This window comes from Helianthus annuus, chromosome 12 (genome assembly GCF_002127325.2).
Source record: "Helianthus annuus cultivar XRQ/B chromosome 12, HanXRQr2.0-SUNRISE, whole genome shotgun sequence".
NCBI lineage: Eukaryota > Viridiplantae > Streptophyta > Magnoliopsida > Asterales > Asteraceae > Helianthus > Helianthus annuus.
Window position 1 is genome coordinate 146569606 of NC_035444.2, and position 16059 is coordinate 146585664.

The 16059-nt window shown below is 38.0% G+C and overlaps 1 protein-coding gene and 1 long non-coding RNA gene across 2 annotated transcripts; both read right to left on the reverse strand.

The window, feature by feature from the left end:
- Positions 1-924: 924 nt before the first annotated feature.
- Positions 925-10726, reverse strand: LOC110880777. Its single transcript, XM_022129231.1, has 3 exons — positions 9571-10726; positions 1721-1774; positions 925-1205 (listed from the first exon to the last, which is right to left on the reverse strand). Exons 1-3 carry the CDS (start codon positions 10724-10726, stop codon positions 1189-1191), a joined length of 1227 nt encoding a protein of 408 aa, XP_021984923.1. The 3' UTR covers positions 925-1188.
- Positions 10727-11533: 807 nt separating this feature from the next.
- On the reverse strand, positions 11534-13085 carry LOC110880951. Its single transcript, XR_002559520.2, has 3 exons — positions 12846-13085; positions 12330-12383; positions 11534-11814 (listed from the first exon to the last, which is right to left on the reverse strand). It is a non-coding gene; the product is annotated as an uncharacterized LOC110880951 (long non-coding RNA).
- Positions 13086-16059: the final 2974 nt, after the last annotated feature.

Below are 16059 nucleotides of genomic sequence, written 5' to 3' on the forward strand. Positions count from 1 at the left end.
AAGTGAAGAAGATAAGTAGAAGAAGATATGAGTAGAAGATGATGAATTCAGCTCTGATGTTGATGAATCAGCTTCAATCTTCGTGTCTTCAATCCATGCAAACAATCACTCGCTCTGATACCACTTGTGGATTCGTTCCTTGGATCGACTCCTTGACCGTTGTATGCGATGAACACGTATCTTGTGCGGAATCCAAGTACGTGTGTGGATCAGACATAAAGAAGTAATTATAATATGTTTTCTATTGCTGATTTGACATTTTACAACCATGAACACAAACTGAAAGAGTTTCCCCTCTCAAGTCAGCAAAGTTGCAAATGAACAAGACCTACACACACATATATAGGGGTGATGGGTTCGTATGAAGGTGCCTATGACTCCCTTCGTACGAAGCGAGTCCCTTCGTACGAAGTAGCTTATGTCTCCCTTCATACGAACCGGCTGCAACATATACAAACTTTGCAAATTCTTCTGTTCAGCGTCAGTCTTGTATCATCTGATTAAGCTACGATACGTGATTGACGAAAGTGATAGACATTATGCACTCACAAGTTCTAATTAGATTGCCAAGGCAGATCTGTTTAACCAAGTGAAATGTTGTGAAGAATCATGTAAAAACTTAGAAAAGTAGAAGAAATGTAGAAGGAAATTAGGTGTTAGTGAGTTGCAAACTCACTTAGAAAGTTGTTGGAACAAGCTCAAAGGAAATGCCCGATTTCAGATTTTGAGAGAAAGTTTCGGAGTTGTGAAGGTTGGAAATGAAGGAAGTGGGCTGGTATTTATAGGCTGAAAGTGAAGTTTGGGACGACTGGTGATTACGGGCGAATGAGGATTTAGGATGAGAGGGTCCTCTCGTGCGAGAGTGTAAGGACCGCTTTTCGAAAATAATAGATTAACTACATAAACAAGATTTTTCGGAACATCGAAATGCAACTTTGACACTTAATAGAAATTTTTACAAAAATTGGGCATGACCCGTTCGTAAAACGGACATACCCCCTGTTTTGACATAACATTCAACGTTTACATAAAACCATTCCAACAAAAGTAATGAATTTTTAAGTCTAAAACATTTCAACAAAGTTTAACAAAGTAACAAAACATGGACCCAAAAGTATGCATATAAGTTGCGGAAGCGCTTGGTATTATAAGGCTTGAACATGTGCTCGTCCCATAACTCCAAATCGCCTATAGAGGTGCTTTACCTACATTAACATTCACAATTTAATAAGTTAGTTATTTCCATAGAAAATCATAACCTTTCGTTTTAGCTTTATCCACATAAAACATTCTTACTCTTAAGCATACAACAACCCAATAATTGGGCTAAGCATAACCACTCTCGTAGAGAGTTTGACATACGCATTCGACCCGTGTAATTGGGTTTAGCATAAACACTCTCGTAGAGAGCTAAGCATACGCATTCGACCCGTGAAATTGGGTTTAGCATAAACACTCTCGTAGAGAGCTAAGCATACACATTCAACCCGTGAAATTGGGTTTAGCATAAACACTCTCGTAGAGAGCTAAGCATACACATTCAACCCGTGAAATTGGGTTTAGCATAACTCAACACTATTTTCATTAACATACCCAAATCCACAAGGGATTTGTCGTTTACTTACTACATTGTCAAACTCGTTATACAAGGATAACTTTTACAACGAAATTTTTATATAAATAGGAAATATAATAAAGACTCGTATGACACGAAGCATACCTCGATCTTGTGCTCCTTCCGCTTGCTTAGTGCTTGTACCTTCTTCTTTCACGCCTACATTAGAACATTCATTCTTTCACTTAGTTTATCAATTCTTTCTACTATTTTCGTATACACTCATCTTTTATGCATTTCATCAAACACTTGGTAGGCATCACATTCAAGATTCAAGGTACAAGTCTATTAAGCATGTTCTTACTAGCTTATCACCACACAAAATCACCTTCCTCTAAATTCACATAATTCCCATTCTAAATTCAGTTTATCTAGCATTCAAGCATCACAACAATTTCACATATCAACTAAAACATGATCATATTCCTTATGAACCTCCTACTAGTAACATAATCTTTACAAAGTGGGTTTTCACTACATTTTTCATACAATCCTAAATTCAAGCATGATTCTTGTTCTAAAAGCAAGTTTTAACTCAGATTCATCACAATTTACACAAGGAATCGTGATTGGGTTTTACCCCTTTTTCAATAATTCACAAATTCAGCAAATTAGACTTACCACTTCAATACTTAGGGTTAGATTTTCGCAAAGGAGGGCTCATGCATCGAATTTCCCTTGAGATTTTAGCTTCAATTCTTGTTTTCTTGAGTTTAGGGTTATTCACCCTCTCCCTGCCCTTGTTCGATCGATCCCAACACCAGATATGGTGTTTTTCTTTTCCTTCACTAATTAAACCCCTATTTGTTTAATATTTGCACTTTAGTCCTCCTACTTTGATAATATGTTTTAAGTTAGACTTTATCACCTAATTAGTTACCATTTGGTCATGTTTCATTAACCAAGTTTCATTCTTTATTTACTTTGTATATTTATTTTCTTGCTAACATTTTTGGGGCGTTACAAGTCTACCCCCCTTAAAGGAGGTTTCGTCCCCGAAACCTGATCATAATTTAAATATTGACATACCGAAAAGAAAAGGATAGTGCCTCCTCATCTCGTCTTCTGCTTCCCACGTAAGATCCGAACCCTTCCGGTGCTGCCATTGTACCAACACTTGTCTAACAGCTTTGTTGCGGAGATTCTTCACCTTGAAATCCTTAATGGCTATGGGCCTTTCGACATAATTTAACCCTTCGTCCAACTCAATATCATCAAGAGGTACTAGTGATGTCTCATCCGCAAGGCACTTTCTCAATTGTGACACGTGGAAGGTAGGGTGAATCCCGTCTAAAGCAGGCGGTAATTCTAGTTGATACGCAACCCTTCCAACCCGAGCTAAGATTTTAAACGGCCCGATGTAACGAGGACCTAACTTTCCCCGTTTGCGAAAACGGATTATACCCTTCCATGGGGACACCTTTAGCAAGACAAAATCTCCAACTTGAAACTCGATAGGACGCCTCCTCTTGTCTGCATAAGCTTTTTGCCGATCTTGAGCTGCTTTTAACCTTGTTCTAACCATTTCGATCTTTTCATTCGTTACTGCTATTAAATCACTTGGTGCAAGCTCCCTTTGTCCCACTTCGCCCCAACATACGGGAGTCCTACATTTTCTCCCGTATAATAGTTCGTAAGGTGCCATTTGAATACCACTATGGTAACTGTTATTATAAGAAAATTCGACCAGTGGCAATTGGTCGTCCCAATTTCCCCCAAAATCTAAGGCACACGTGTCACACCCCGATTTCCACGTGTCACCGGTGGGCCCGGTGGGGGTAACGTGACGTAGTTGATAACATCATAGTCAAACAACACAATATATAAATGCACAGCGGAAGCAGAAATAGATTCATTTCAACTTTACAAAAACGTAATATTTAATATTACAAGTAGTTGAAACAGATCCACAGGCGGATCAAATAAAATAAGATAAATGTTCAACAGACTTTAGACGCCTAGAACTTGCAAGATTCCTTACTAACGCCCTGAGCAGCTTCCAGCCTATTACGTACTTGTACCTGTCACTTAGACTTTGGAAAATACGTCAGTTTTCACTGGTAAATACACTCAACTGACTCATTTGAAAAGAGTTTATGAAAATTGGTTTAGGCGCACAAGGCACAAAACTATTTTGACACTTGATTAAAATGCACAAGGCAATATTAATCTTTTATACTTGGGACAAACTATATCTCATGTTATCAGTTTTACATAACTTGCTCTACATACGGGGCCCGGTCCTATGCCGGTTCAAGATTAACCGACACACCACTATTCCCTTATTGGGAATCCCATATTGGGTATAATCAAATAATAAGCATAAAGCATCTGTCAGGTGTATGCCTACACCCCGTGCTTAGGTCGTGGCCATTTGCAATTAATGAGTCAAGGATATCCAGGACACGGTCGCATTAACCCCCAATGTTTCAGTCAAGCAATACGAATTAAAACAGGTTATTTGAATTTCCCGACACATTGGTCTTCGAATCCCATACCTGACCATGCGGTATTTATATTACCGTATCCCAAGCCCGTAATAGGGAAAATAAGTTAAGAGTATTTACCTGAGCTAGCTCCTGTCTTAAATAGCAAGAATTATAATAACTCAGCCGTATTCACTTAAGTAAGCGTAGGTACAATTTACCGGAAGGCTCTAGTCTGGAACGATGGTATAAATAACCAATTAGAATACTAACGGGTCTTTAATTAAGCATAAGCTTAGACCGGTTAGTTTTAAGGAAATATACGGTTCAAGCGCACGAATAAGCGAAGACCGGATAGAACGTTATTTAGACCCGACAAGTTTGAATACTTGTATAATATGGGTATACAAAATACATTCTGGATTTTGAGACAAAAATGATAACGTTTGACCCGTTTCGGTCAATTTACACAAACTAGTTACGTAAACCGAACCGAACGCGAAAAGGGCGATACGGGTAGACAAATGATTCAAATGCAAGTTCCCTGATATAATATGCTTTAAATATGATATAATATCAGTAAGTTATGTTCTATATTGCCCGGAATAATTTTAAACTCAATTTATGCCTTAGAAGGGCATTTTGGTCATTTAAAAGATAATAAAAGAGTAAAATTAGAAATCTGAGTTTCGGGTCTGGTTCATACAGTAAATATACTTAATATAACATATTATATCAGTAGGGTATGACCCATATATCAAATTTATCATTTAGAATCAAACTATGCACCGTAGGGGTATTTTAGTAATTTCACAAGGCTAAAAACGCCAAAACTGGAAATCTGAGTTCATATACTTATACTTACTGTTATTATATGAAAACATGCAAATTACATCAGTAGGTATAAGTCTTATATGTTTAAAATGAGTATAACGCTTACTATGCGCTTAAAATGCTAAAAATGCGATTTAAGGGCGTCTTCGGGTTTTCAAATTAAATCTGAGATTTTTATATTTCCAGAATACTTAAAATAATTTATTCATCATATAAAATCAGTAGAAAAAGGTTTCGGGTCAAAAGGATGTGTAAAACTCATTTTATGGCTAAAACGGTCAAAACCGACATAAGCCGAAATGACTAGGCGATCTAGGATCCGTTCAGCCAAAAATTAATTAAAAATCATCAAAATTCCCAGAACATTATATTACTTCTGTTGGTAAAGAGTTTCGTATCAAAACGTGGCCAGAAACGGGTTCTACGCGAAAAGGACCGTTTATGTAAATTTATAATATAGTTTTACGCTAATGGCCATAACTCAAAATCTGGACCACCAACTGATCCAAAATTTTCGGTGCAAGTTTATATATTAGAAATAAAGATTTCTACTCTTTCACTTTTCCAAAAATCACGTTTTATATTAAAAAGGGCAAAATAGTCAACTTTTAAGCATAATCGGAAATATGCAAATGAATCGGCTAAGTATAGACTCAAGCAACAAAATTCCAGAGAGTTTTACAAAAATAGAAATGGTCAAAAATACTCTCCAATACAGATCTCAAACATGCATGTACGAATCCGAATCGATAGTCTACGAAATAGCCGTTTCACAAGACTTTCGGTTCCGGTTCGTATCTATACTAAAGATTGTCGAGTTGATCATTGTAAAACACATTCTTATATGTATTACAAGTTATTTTTAATGATCAATCAGGTTGCATGTCATCTATATCATTAATCATGTCATTTTTTCACAAAAATCGCTTCTGTTGACTTTTTAGAAATAGGTTTGACTCGACATTTAGCATGCATGTAGTGGGATTCAGATAGTGCCCTTTAGAGGGTTTGTTTCCCACATAAATACCAATCTATAACAAGTTTCAATTCGAGAAATGACTGAAAGAAATCCGTTTAATCGGAAAGTCAAAGGTTATGAACACCCAGTTTGACTTTTACTAATAATCAAAGCAAAAACGGATTATAGAACGAATTGAAAGCTTACAAGAGTCTTATAGAGGTTTAGTGAACACTAGAAGTCGGCCTTGATGATCAGATTTCCTCCAGAAAGCTGCCTTGAAGTTCTTGAATGTTGAGAGCACTTGTTCTTCAATTGTAAATGATCAAAAATGAGATCAATTTGAATTTAAAGCTGAATTCTTTAGGTTTACTGTTGTAGTAGCCATGCAAGGCCTTTGATTGGAGTAATTGGAGGTGCAATTGAGCTGTTTACCACCCAAAATCGGACCCAAACTAACCATTTTCGAAGTTCCTGTCGCTGGGCAACCCACGCGGCCCGCTTGGCCTTTCCCAGGCGGGTCGCCTGACCTTCCTGATCAGCCAAAAACTTTTAAACTTTGGCAGAAATGGTCCCTGAGCTTGTAGGCGATGTTTCGGCTACTTTTCTCGGCCCGTAAACCCCCAAACTTGGTTTCTAAGAACCTTAGGACTTTTACCAACATGGTAATGCCCTCGGATAACTTTGCGCTCAACCGAAAAGCCCTGAAATTCGACGTTGACGCTTTTAGTCCCTTAAGTACGGTTTTGGCCATAACTTTCTCATACGTTGACGAAACTTCATGAAATTTTTACCACATATTCTAGTGAGTATATTTTAGCTATACAAAGCTTCGGGTCTGCCAAAAGTTCACTCAGAGGTATAAATTAAACATGTTGACACTTTTGGCCCCTATAGTTTACAATACTTCACTTTTGTGCAATTTCCGCGTCGTATGATCCATGAACCATCCGTTTAAGGTTATAAACATTATGTAGGGTTATCATAGAGCCTATTTATCCATTGTTGACACTTTGGACCCTTACGTTCCATAGTTTTCACTGTTTGTCACTTTTAGTCCCTCTAAAGTATGTTTTCACATAACGGAACCTTATGACACGTGTCAAGACATTATTGGACGAAATTTTTCGAGGTGTTACAACACGCCCTCAACATATCAACGAGCGTTTGAATGGTTCTTTCTGACTGGCCGTCAGTTTGAGGGTGGTAGGCGGTACTTAAGTGCAACTTCGTACCCACACTCTCGTGAAACTTCCGCCAGTAGCGAGAAGTAAATCTAGTGTCCCGATCCGAGACAATCGACACGGGCACTCCATGACGGGATATGATCTCGTTCATATAAATTTCTGCCATTTTCTCGGAAGAGTAAGTTTCTTTGATGGGTAAAAAGTGAGCGCTTTTTGTAAGTCGGTCTACGATTACCCATATTGTATCGTGCCCTTTCTTTGTTTTAGGAAGTTTGGTTATCAAATCCATCGTTAGCTCCTCCCACTTCCATACTGGTATCTCCAGAGGTTGTAATTTCCCATATGGCTTTTGATGTTCTACTTTGACTTGGGAGCATGTTAAGCATTTCGCGACGTATTTAACTATGTCACGCTTCATACCCGGCCACCAATAGTTGGTTTTCAAGTCTCGATACATCTTTGTAGCCCCGGGATGGACCGAATATCGAGACTTATGTGCCTCGTCGAGCAAGGCAGCTTTGACTTCGCAGAATCGCGGAATCCAAATTCGGCCGAACCGCGTCTTAAGCCCGGTCGAATTTTCTTCTAGATTATCGATCACACCTTTTAGTCGTTCCCTCTTCAGGTCTTCCGCTCCGAGCGACTTTATCTGGGATTCGCGTATCGCCTCGCGTAATCGTGGCGTAACTATCATCTTCATGGATTTCACTCTTACGGGAGGTGGATACTCTTTACGGCTTAATGCGTCGGCTACTACATTTGCCTTCCCCGGATGGTAGAGGATATCACAATCATAATCTTTGATAAGTTCCAGCCACCTCCGCTGCCTCATATTTAGGTCTCTTTGTTCAAAGAAATATTTAAGGCTTTTGTGGTCCGAGTAAATGGTGCATTTTGCCCCATATAGATAATGCCTCCAAATCTTTAATGCAAACACTACCGCCGCTAATTCCAAGTCGTGTGTGGGGTAATTCACCTCATGAGGCTTCAATTGTCGCGAAGCATAAGCGATAACTCTCCCTCTTTGCATTAGAACACAGCCCAATCCCTGGTGTGAAGCGTCTGAATAGACCACCAGGTCTTCGGTTCCGTCTGGTAACGTTAGGATCGGAGGACTTGATAGTTTTTCTTTCAACATTCGAAAAGCCTCCTCCTGTTCTTTTTCCCATACAAACTTCTCTTTCTTTCTTGTCAATTTTGTTAAGGGTAAGGCTATCTTGGAAAAATCTTGTATGAACCTTCGGTAGTATCCAGCAAGACCCAGAAAACTTCTTATCTCTGTTGGATTTTTCGGAGGAACCCACTTCATTACAGCATCGATCTTTGAAGGATCAACCATAACACCCTCCGCATTTATCACATGCCCCAGAAACTGTACCTCCCTAAGCCAAAAGGCACACTTTGGAAATTTTGCGTAGAGCTTCTCCTTACGGAGAGTTTCAAGTACTTCACGCAAATGTACAGCATGTTCGTCTTTGCTTCGTGAATAAACCAAAATGTCATCTATGAATACAATTACCGATCTATCCAACATGGGTCGGCATACACGGTTCATAAGGTCCATAAATGCCGCCGGCGCATTTGTTAACCCGAAGGACATAACTAAAAATTCATAATGTCCGTAACGGGTTCTAAATGCGGTCTTTGGAATGTCTTCTCCTCGTACTCTAACCTGATGGTACCCCGATCGCAGATCTATCTTGGAGAACCAACTCGCCCCTTGTAACTGATCGAAAAGGTCGTCAATTCTAGGTAAAGGGTAGCGGTTCTTTATGGTTAGCTTATTTAACTCCCTATAGTCGATGCACATGCGCATCGACCCGTCTTTCTTCTTAACAAATAAGACGGGCGCTCCCCAAGGCGACACACTTGGGCGTATAAAGCCTTTGTCTAGGAGGTCTTGTATTTGTGTCATTAATTCCCGCATTTCCGTGGGAGCTAATCTATAGGGAGCCTTCGCGACTGGTTTCGCATCCGGATTCAATTCGATATTGAACTCCACTTCTCGCTCGGGAGGGAGTCCCGGCAATTCCTCCGGGAATACATCCGGAAATTCGTTCACAACTTCAACATCTTCAAGCTTTGGGGAGCTTTGTTGAGTATTTACTACGTAAGCTAAGTATGCTCTACTCCCATTGAGCACGTACTTAGTGGCTTGAACGAGAGTACATAGCTTCGCTTCTATCTTTCTTTCGCCTTGTACATTTAATCGTCTTCCACTTGGGGCTCGGAGATGTATGGTTTTGGTTTCACAATTTATCTCCGCGTGGTTTTGAGACATCCAATCCATACCCACTATTACTTTGAACTCCCCCAAGATCATGGGAATAAGATCAATAGCAAACTCCTCATCCTCAATGGTTAATTTACAATTTTTACATATTTCGTGCAACAAGAAACTTTTGCTATCTGCTATCTCTACTTCTAAGGGCATCGACATTCGTTCAATCTTAAAGGATGGACGTTGAACAAGTTCACTAGAGATAAACGACATGGTAGCTCCGGTGTCAAACAAAACGTAAACCGGTGTAGAATTTATTAGAAAAATACCTGAAACCACATTTGGTTGGGACTTGGCTTCTTCAGACGTGATCTGATACATTCTCCCCTTTGCCCTAGAACCCTCTTGCTTCTTATCTTCTTTCTTTGACCCTTGTTGAAGCTTTGGACATTCCGACTTGATATGCCCTTTTTCGAAACAGTTGAAACAAGTCTTTGGGTTGTCCGGGCATTGATAGGACGAATGCCCCTCCTTACCGCATTTAAAGCACCCCTTCTTACCTAGCAAACACTCTCCGGTATGGAGCTTTCCACACGTCTTGCATGGCGTAATCCCACCTTTCGACTTACCCTTTCTTCCTTGATCCTGAAACTTCCCCTTTTTGGATGGACTAAAACTTGCCCCTTTTTCACTCGGCCTCTTTTCACCTCGCTCCTCTTGCCTTTTAATTTCGATCTCTCTATCCCGCGCTAAATCAATGAGCTCTTCAAGAGTTTCACATTTTGAGGGAGTGATGAACTCTCTAACTTCTGCTTTTAACACGCCATAGAAGCGACTTATCTTCATCCTCTCGGTTGTTACCAATTCTCCACAGAACTTCATCTTATCCATAAAATTGTTTGCTATTTCATTCACTGATTCGTTTTTCTGCCGGAGGCGTAAGAAATCCTCCTGAATCTTGTCGATCGCCGACTGAGGACAATGATATCTCATGAAGGGCCCCTTGAACTCTTGCCAAGTCATAGCTTGCAGCCTATCTTCGCCTATTTCCTTGCTGTGCGCATCCCACCAATCTTTCGCTTGATGGGTTAGTAAACCGGTAGCGAACATCACTTGGTCCTCCTTATCGCACCGGCTTCGTATAAACACCGCCTCTATATTCGAGACCCATCTTTGACATTCGACTGGGTCAATTTTACCGTCATACGTCATCGGATGGCATGCCATAAAATCCTTGTAAGTGCACCTTCGTTCCTTACCTTTACTCTTGGATCCTTCGATTAATTCCTTCAACTCTTCGAACTTATTAGTCATCATAGCATCCACAACCCCTAGAACTCGGCTTTCTACTTCTTGAGCCAACCGTGGAAGATTGGCTTGTATAACCCCTTCCGCTACTTCTGTAACTCTGTTCTCGAATGCTTCTTGTCTAACCGCATCATTGTTATCATCATTATCATCATTGATATTTCTTGCATCGGCCATCTACACAACATCACATTTACATTTAACACAACTAACAAGCTTTCATTACGTCATAGTTCATTACTCCAAGTTTATTTCATTCACCTTCCCTTAGTTGAATTTTACTTGCCTTTTTAATTTTTACTATTCGTTCATATTATTCGACTCGTCACCTCCGATTATTTCGAGTTCATCACTTCATAATTTCTATTTATGGTTCCCCATACTTATGAAGTCCCACATGGACTTTTCATCACAATTTAGTAGGCTTTCAATCGATACGGGAACTTAGAATGGGTAAAACAAGGCAAATCAGCGAACCAATCCCACGCTAGCCGTCGGCGACGGCAGGGTAGCCCGTCGGCGACGGCTCTTAAAAATGGGCGTCGGGTAAAAAGGTCCGTAGACAGGAACTTAGGCCGTCGGCCAAAATAAGGCGTCGGCGACGGACCTACAGGGCGTCGGCGACGGCCTTCCCTTGATCATTTCGCTGCAACTTTATTTTTTTGTGTTTTAACCCATTTCCAGGTCCGTACCAGCTGCCCGGGTTCCGGAATTACTTGTTTTGATGCCCATAATTGTTACTTCACATATTTAACTTAACCTTACATCTTAAACTCATAACATATACTAGCATTTATCGAAATCATACATTATTACCTCATTGGCGATCCGGGAGCGAGCACACTTTCGAACGAGCCATTGGTTTGAGTTCAAGCATCGCGTTAAAAGCTCGAATCCCTCAAACCATGGCTCTGATACCAACTTGTAAGGACCGCTTTTCGAAAATAATAGATTAACTACATAAACAAGATTTTTCGGAACATCGAAATGCAACTTTGACACTTAATAGAAATTTTTACAAAAATTGGGCATGACCCGTTCGTAAAACGGACATACCCCCTGTTTTGACATAACATTCAACGTTTACATAAAACCATTCCAACAAAAGTAATGAATTTTTAAGTCTAAAACATTTCAACAAAGTTTAACAAAGTAACAAAACATGGACCCAAAAGTATGCATATAAGTTGCGGAAGCGCTTGGTATTATAAGGCTTGAACATGTGCTCGTCCCATAATTCCAAATCGCCTATAGAGGTGCTTTACCTACATTAACATTCACAATTTAATAAGTTAGTTATTTCCATAGAAAATCATAACCTTTCGTTTTAGCTTTATCCACATAAAACATTCTTACTCTTAAGCATACAACAACCCAATAATTGGGCTAAGCATAACCACTCTCGTAGAGAGTTTGACATACGCATTCGACCCGTGTAATTGGGTTTAGCATAAACACTCTTGTAGAGAGCTAAGCATACGCATTCGACCCGTGAAATTGGGTTTAGCATAAACACTCTCGTAGAGAGCTAAGCATACACATTCAACCCGTGAAATTGGGTTTAGCATAAACACTCTCGTAGAGAGCTAAGCATACACATTCAACCCGTGAAATTGGGTTTAGCATAACTCAACACTATTTTCATTAACATACCCAAATCCACAAGGGATTTGTCGTTTACTTACTACATTGTCAAACTCGTTATACAAGGATAACTTTTACAACGAAATTTTTATATAAATAGGAAATATAATAAAGACTCGTATGACACGAAGCATACCTCGATCTTGTGCTCCTTCCGCTTGCTTAGTGCTTGTACCTTCTTCTTTCACGCCTACATTAGAACATTCATTCTTTCACTTAGTTTATCAATTCTTTCTACTATTTTCGTATACACTCATCTTTTATGCATTTCATCAAACACTTGGTAGGCATCACATTCAAGATTCAAGGTACAAGTCTATTAAGCATGTTCTTACTAGCTTATCACCACACAAAATCACCTTCCTCTAAATTCACATAATTCCCATTCTAAATTCAGTTTATCTAGCATTCAAGCATCACAACAATTTCACATATCAACTAAAACATGATCATATTCCTTATGAACCTCCTACTAGTAACATAATCTTTACAAAGTGGGTTTTCACTACATTTTTCATACAATCCTAAATTCAAGCATGATTCTTGTTCTAAAAGCAAGTTTTAACTCAGATTCATCACAATTTACACAAGGAATCGTGATTGGGTTTTACCCCTTTTTCAATAATTCACAAATTCAGCAAATTAGACTTACCACTTCAATACTTAGGGTTAGATTTTCGCAAAGGAGGGCTCATGCATCGAATTTCCCTTGAGATTTTAGCTTCAATTCTTGTTTTCTTGAGTTTAGGGTTATTCACCCTCTCCCTGCCCTTGTTCGATCGATCCCAACACCAGATATGGTGTTTTTCTTTTCCTTCACTAATTAAACCCCTATTTGTTTAATATTTGCACTTTAGTCCTCCTACTTTGATAATATGTTTTAAGTTAGACTTTATCACCTAATTAGATACCATTTGGTCATGTTTCATTAACCAAGTTTCATTCTTTATTTACTTTGTATATTTATTTTCTTGCTAACATTTTTGGGGCGTTACAGAGAGGGACCTTTCCCTTTTGTTCGAAATTCAAGTTTGCGTATTTGGTCGGCTCTAAGCGTTTTAAACGTGTAAGTTAATTGTATAAGTGTAATGTATAAATAAATGAGTGTATAAGTGAACTTTGCAAGTATAAATGAGTATGAATTTGCGTATAAGTGTATCAAGTATGTTTGTATGTTGAATGTTTAACAAGTATTTACGTATTATGAATATCACAAGTATAAGAAAATCGTGTTTTCATTATGGTTCAAGTCTCAGATTACAATGATTGAAATGAAAGACGAATACAAAGAGAATACAAGTTTCCATAGATGGAAAGTACAAATAAAGTTTCTAAATAAGGAAAGCCACAAAAGCGAGGCGTTACAAGGTTACAGTTGTAGGTGTTGTTGGGCTTCTGAAATGAGCCATGACCGGGCAGGTGGTTCAAGCGACCATAGAGAGAGAGAGATAGAAACATGGGTATTTTAGTTTTTTTTATATAAAAGTTAACATATTTGGTTGATGAAGTTACAAATTTGGACTCAAAATGTTAGAAAATGAGAATTTGGGTACTCATGGAGTTAAACCTTTTGATTTTGGACTCAAGTGGTTAAAACCACTAAAACACAAGGACTTAAAAAGTATTTTACTCTGAATGTTTTTCTAAGGGGTTGGCTAAATGTACCCCTTTGTTAGGGGTGTTCAAAACTGGATATCCAAAAATTCGGATATCCGAAATTTTCAGATACCTAATTTCACTATCCAAATGTGTATAATTTCGAATATCTAATCGGATAATGAATTGAATATCCGATTATTTATTTTTATTTTTATTTTTATTTATTTTAAACCGAATATTTCGGATATCCGAATAAATTTTTTTGGATATTCGATTATATTTTCAGATAATTTTTGGATATTTCAGGTATTTTTCAGATATTTTCGGATATCCAAAAATAAAGTTAAAAAATTTCAGATATTTCGGATATTCGAAATTGGATATTTGAAATTTCATATATCCGAATTTTCTGATAGTTCGGATTCGGATACTTTGATTAAGTGTTTTTCATATGCGCAAGTTCACCTATTGGAAGTCCATGCACGAGATCTTTTAGTCTAAGATAATATAACCTTAACCCTTAACATCAATCCATGAATTGGTTAGTGTTTAGGGTTCGGTTATTAGAATTATTTTATAGATATATACATATATATTATGTCTCGTGGTCAAGTATTATCAAGTATGTCAAGCAAGGAGGTAGGATGATTTCCATCCATTAAACCTCATTATATGATTCGCCAAAGCACAAAATCATCAACTTAGTTGATGATTTGGATTGGTCATGAATAAGGCTAAATGTACAACTAACTAAGTTTGCTAAGTGGCCAAATGAGAACAACCCGGATGTGTGCATACCCGACATGAACAATGTTGGAGATGAGGTAGGGTTGGCTCACTTTGATTCTTGGAAACCACTTAGATACTAATCCTCTAAATCACTTAAACAACCAAGTGACTTGACTAGAAGAGTGTGTTCCAATCATGGACAATGTTTGGAGACTTGGTGTAGTCGTATTCACTTTGCGACTTGGAAGTTGTTTTAGTGACTTAGGTTGGTTGGTTTAGAGGTATTTGCACCTCAAACTCTATGAAATGAAACCTCAACTCAAGTCCCTCACCATGCAAGTTAGTTGGGAACGAGGTTAAGTTCATGTTCATCCAAGAAAGATGTTGAAAAGTTAGTAACAAGTTAAAATTTAACAAAACAGAAATGAAAACTCACTTTAGACCTCAAAATGGTGATGTTCCATCTTAGTATACCAAGGTAAACTTGTGTACACAATCCTAGAGGTGTTCCAAGTGAGTTGAAGCAAGAATTGATGAAGAAGAGAAAGGAAAAGTGACTTGAAAGCTCACTTTTGAATCTGTGTATAATCTGCCTTCCACTTGCAATTTCAGTAGTTTATGAGTGTTTTGAGAGTGATTATAGTGTGGGTAAAGTGAAATGGAGGTGTGGAAGGCTTGGTTATATACTGGTTGATTAGGGTTTGAGTTTTAATGAGGTTTGAAGGTGATTGGGGAAGAAGGGAGGTGAGAAAAGTGGGAAATGTGGTTGGCTAAAACAACTTTATGCAGATTAGGTATGCACGCGTCACGCGGCGAAGAAAGCTTGATGCCCGCGCGATGTGGCGTGTCCTATTTCCAATCGGAGTTTGGTTTTTGTACACTTTAGTCCCTGAACTTGAATGTATTTGTTATTTTATGCTAATAGTTTATGTTTTTATATATTTTCGAGTATCGGAAGTGTATGTATGCATGTGTTACGTATCGTGCGTGTATGATTGATAGTTTGAATGTATAACAAGTCTCGGTTTTGTATGAACCACGTATTCGACGATTGATTGTATATAACATAAGTTTGATTGATATAAGTATGAATTTCCATTATGATCGAAGTCTCAGATTACAAGATTGGAAATGAAAACGAATACAAGTTTCTAAATCTAGAAAGTACAAAATACGAAACGTTACAATATGCAATTGACCCAAAAGAAGGGATACTAAAAATTCAACTTCAAATGCATACATTAAAAAATATCCTTTAAAATATATTACCGACTATTATAGAAATCTAGAAGGCTTGGTACAATATCGGTTTATCGAAATCGTAAACCATAAAAATGAATTGCAATATCGTTATCGATGTTTTGTAGATATAGATTCAGATGTTACAAATGTTTTTAAACATTATTTAAAAAAAAACTTGTATCAAAAATAAAAAAAAAAACAACTTTAAAAAAAATATATTTTTCAAAATAAGAATAAACCTTATTTAAAAAAACTAAAAAACGGTTAGAAAAATTAAAAACATTTCTTTAAAGAGT

What these genes read in the sequence shown, in the direction of transcription:
- LOC110880777 (XM_022129231.1), bottom strand. Translation starts at nt 10,726, where the DNA reads ATGGCCGATGCAAGAAATATCAATGATGATAATGATGATAACAATGAT. An exon ending in CCAACCAAATGTGGTTTCAG is followed by an intron (nt 1,775 to 9,570) that starts GTATTTTTCTAA and finishes GTTCTAATGTAG; the next exon opens with GCGTGAAAGAAGAAGGTACA.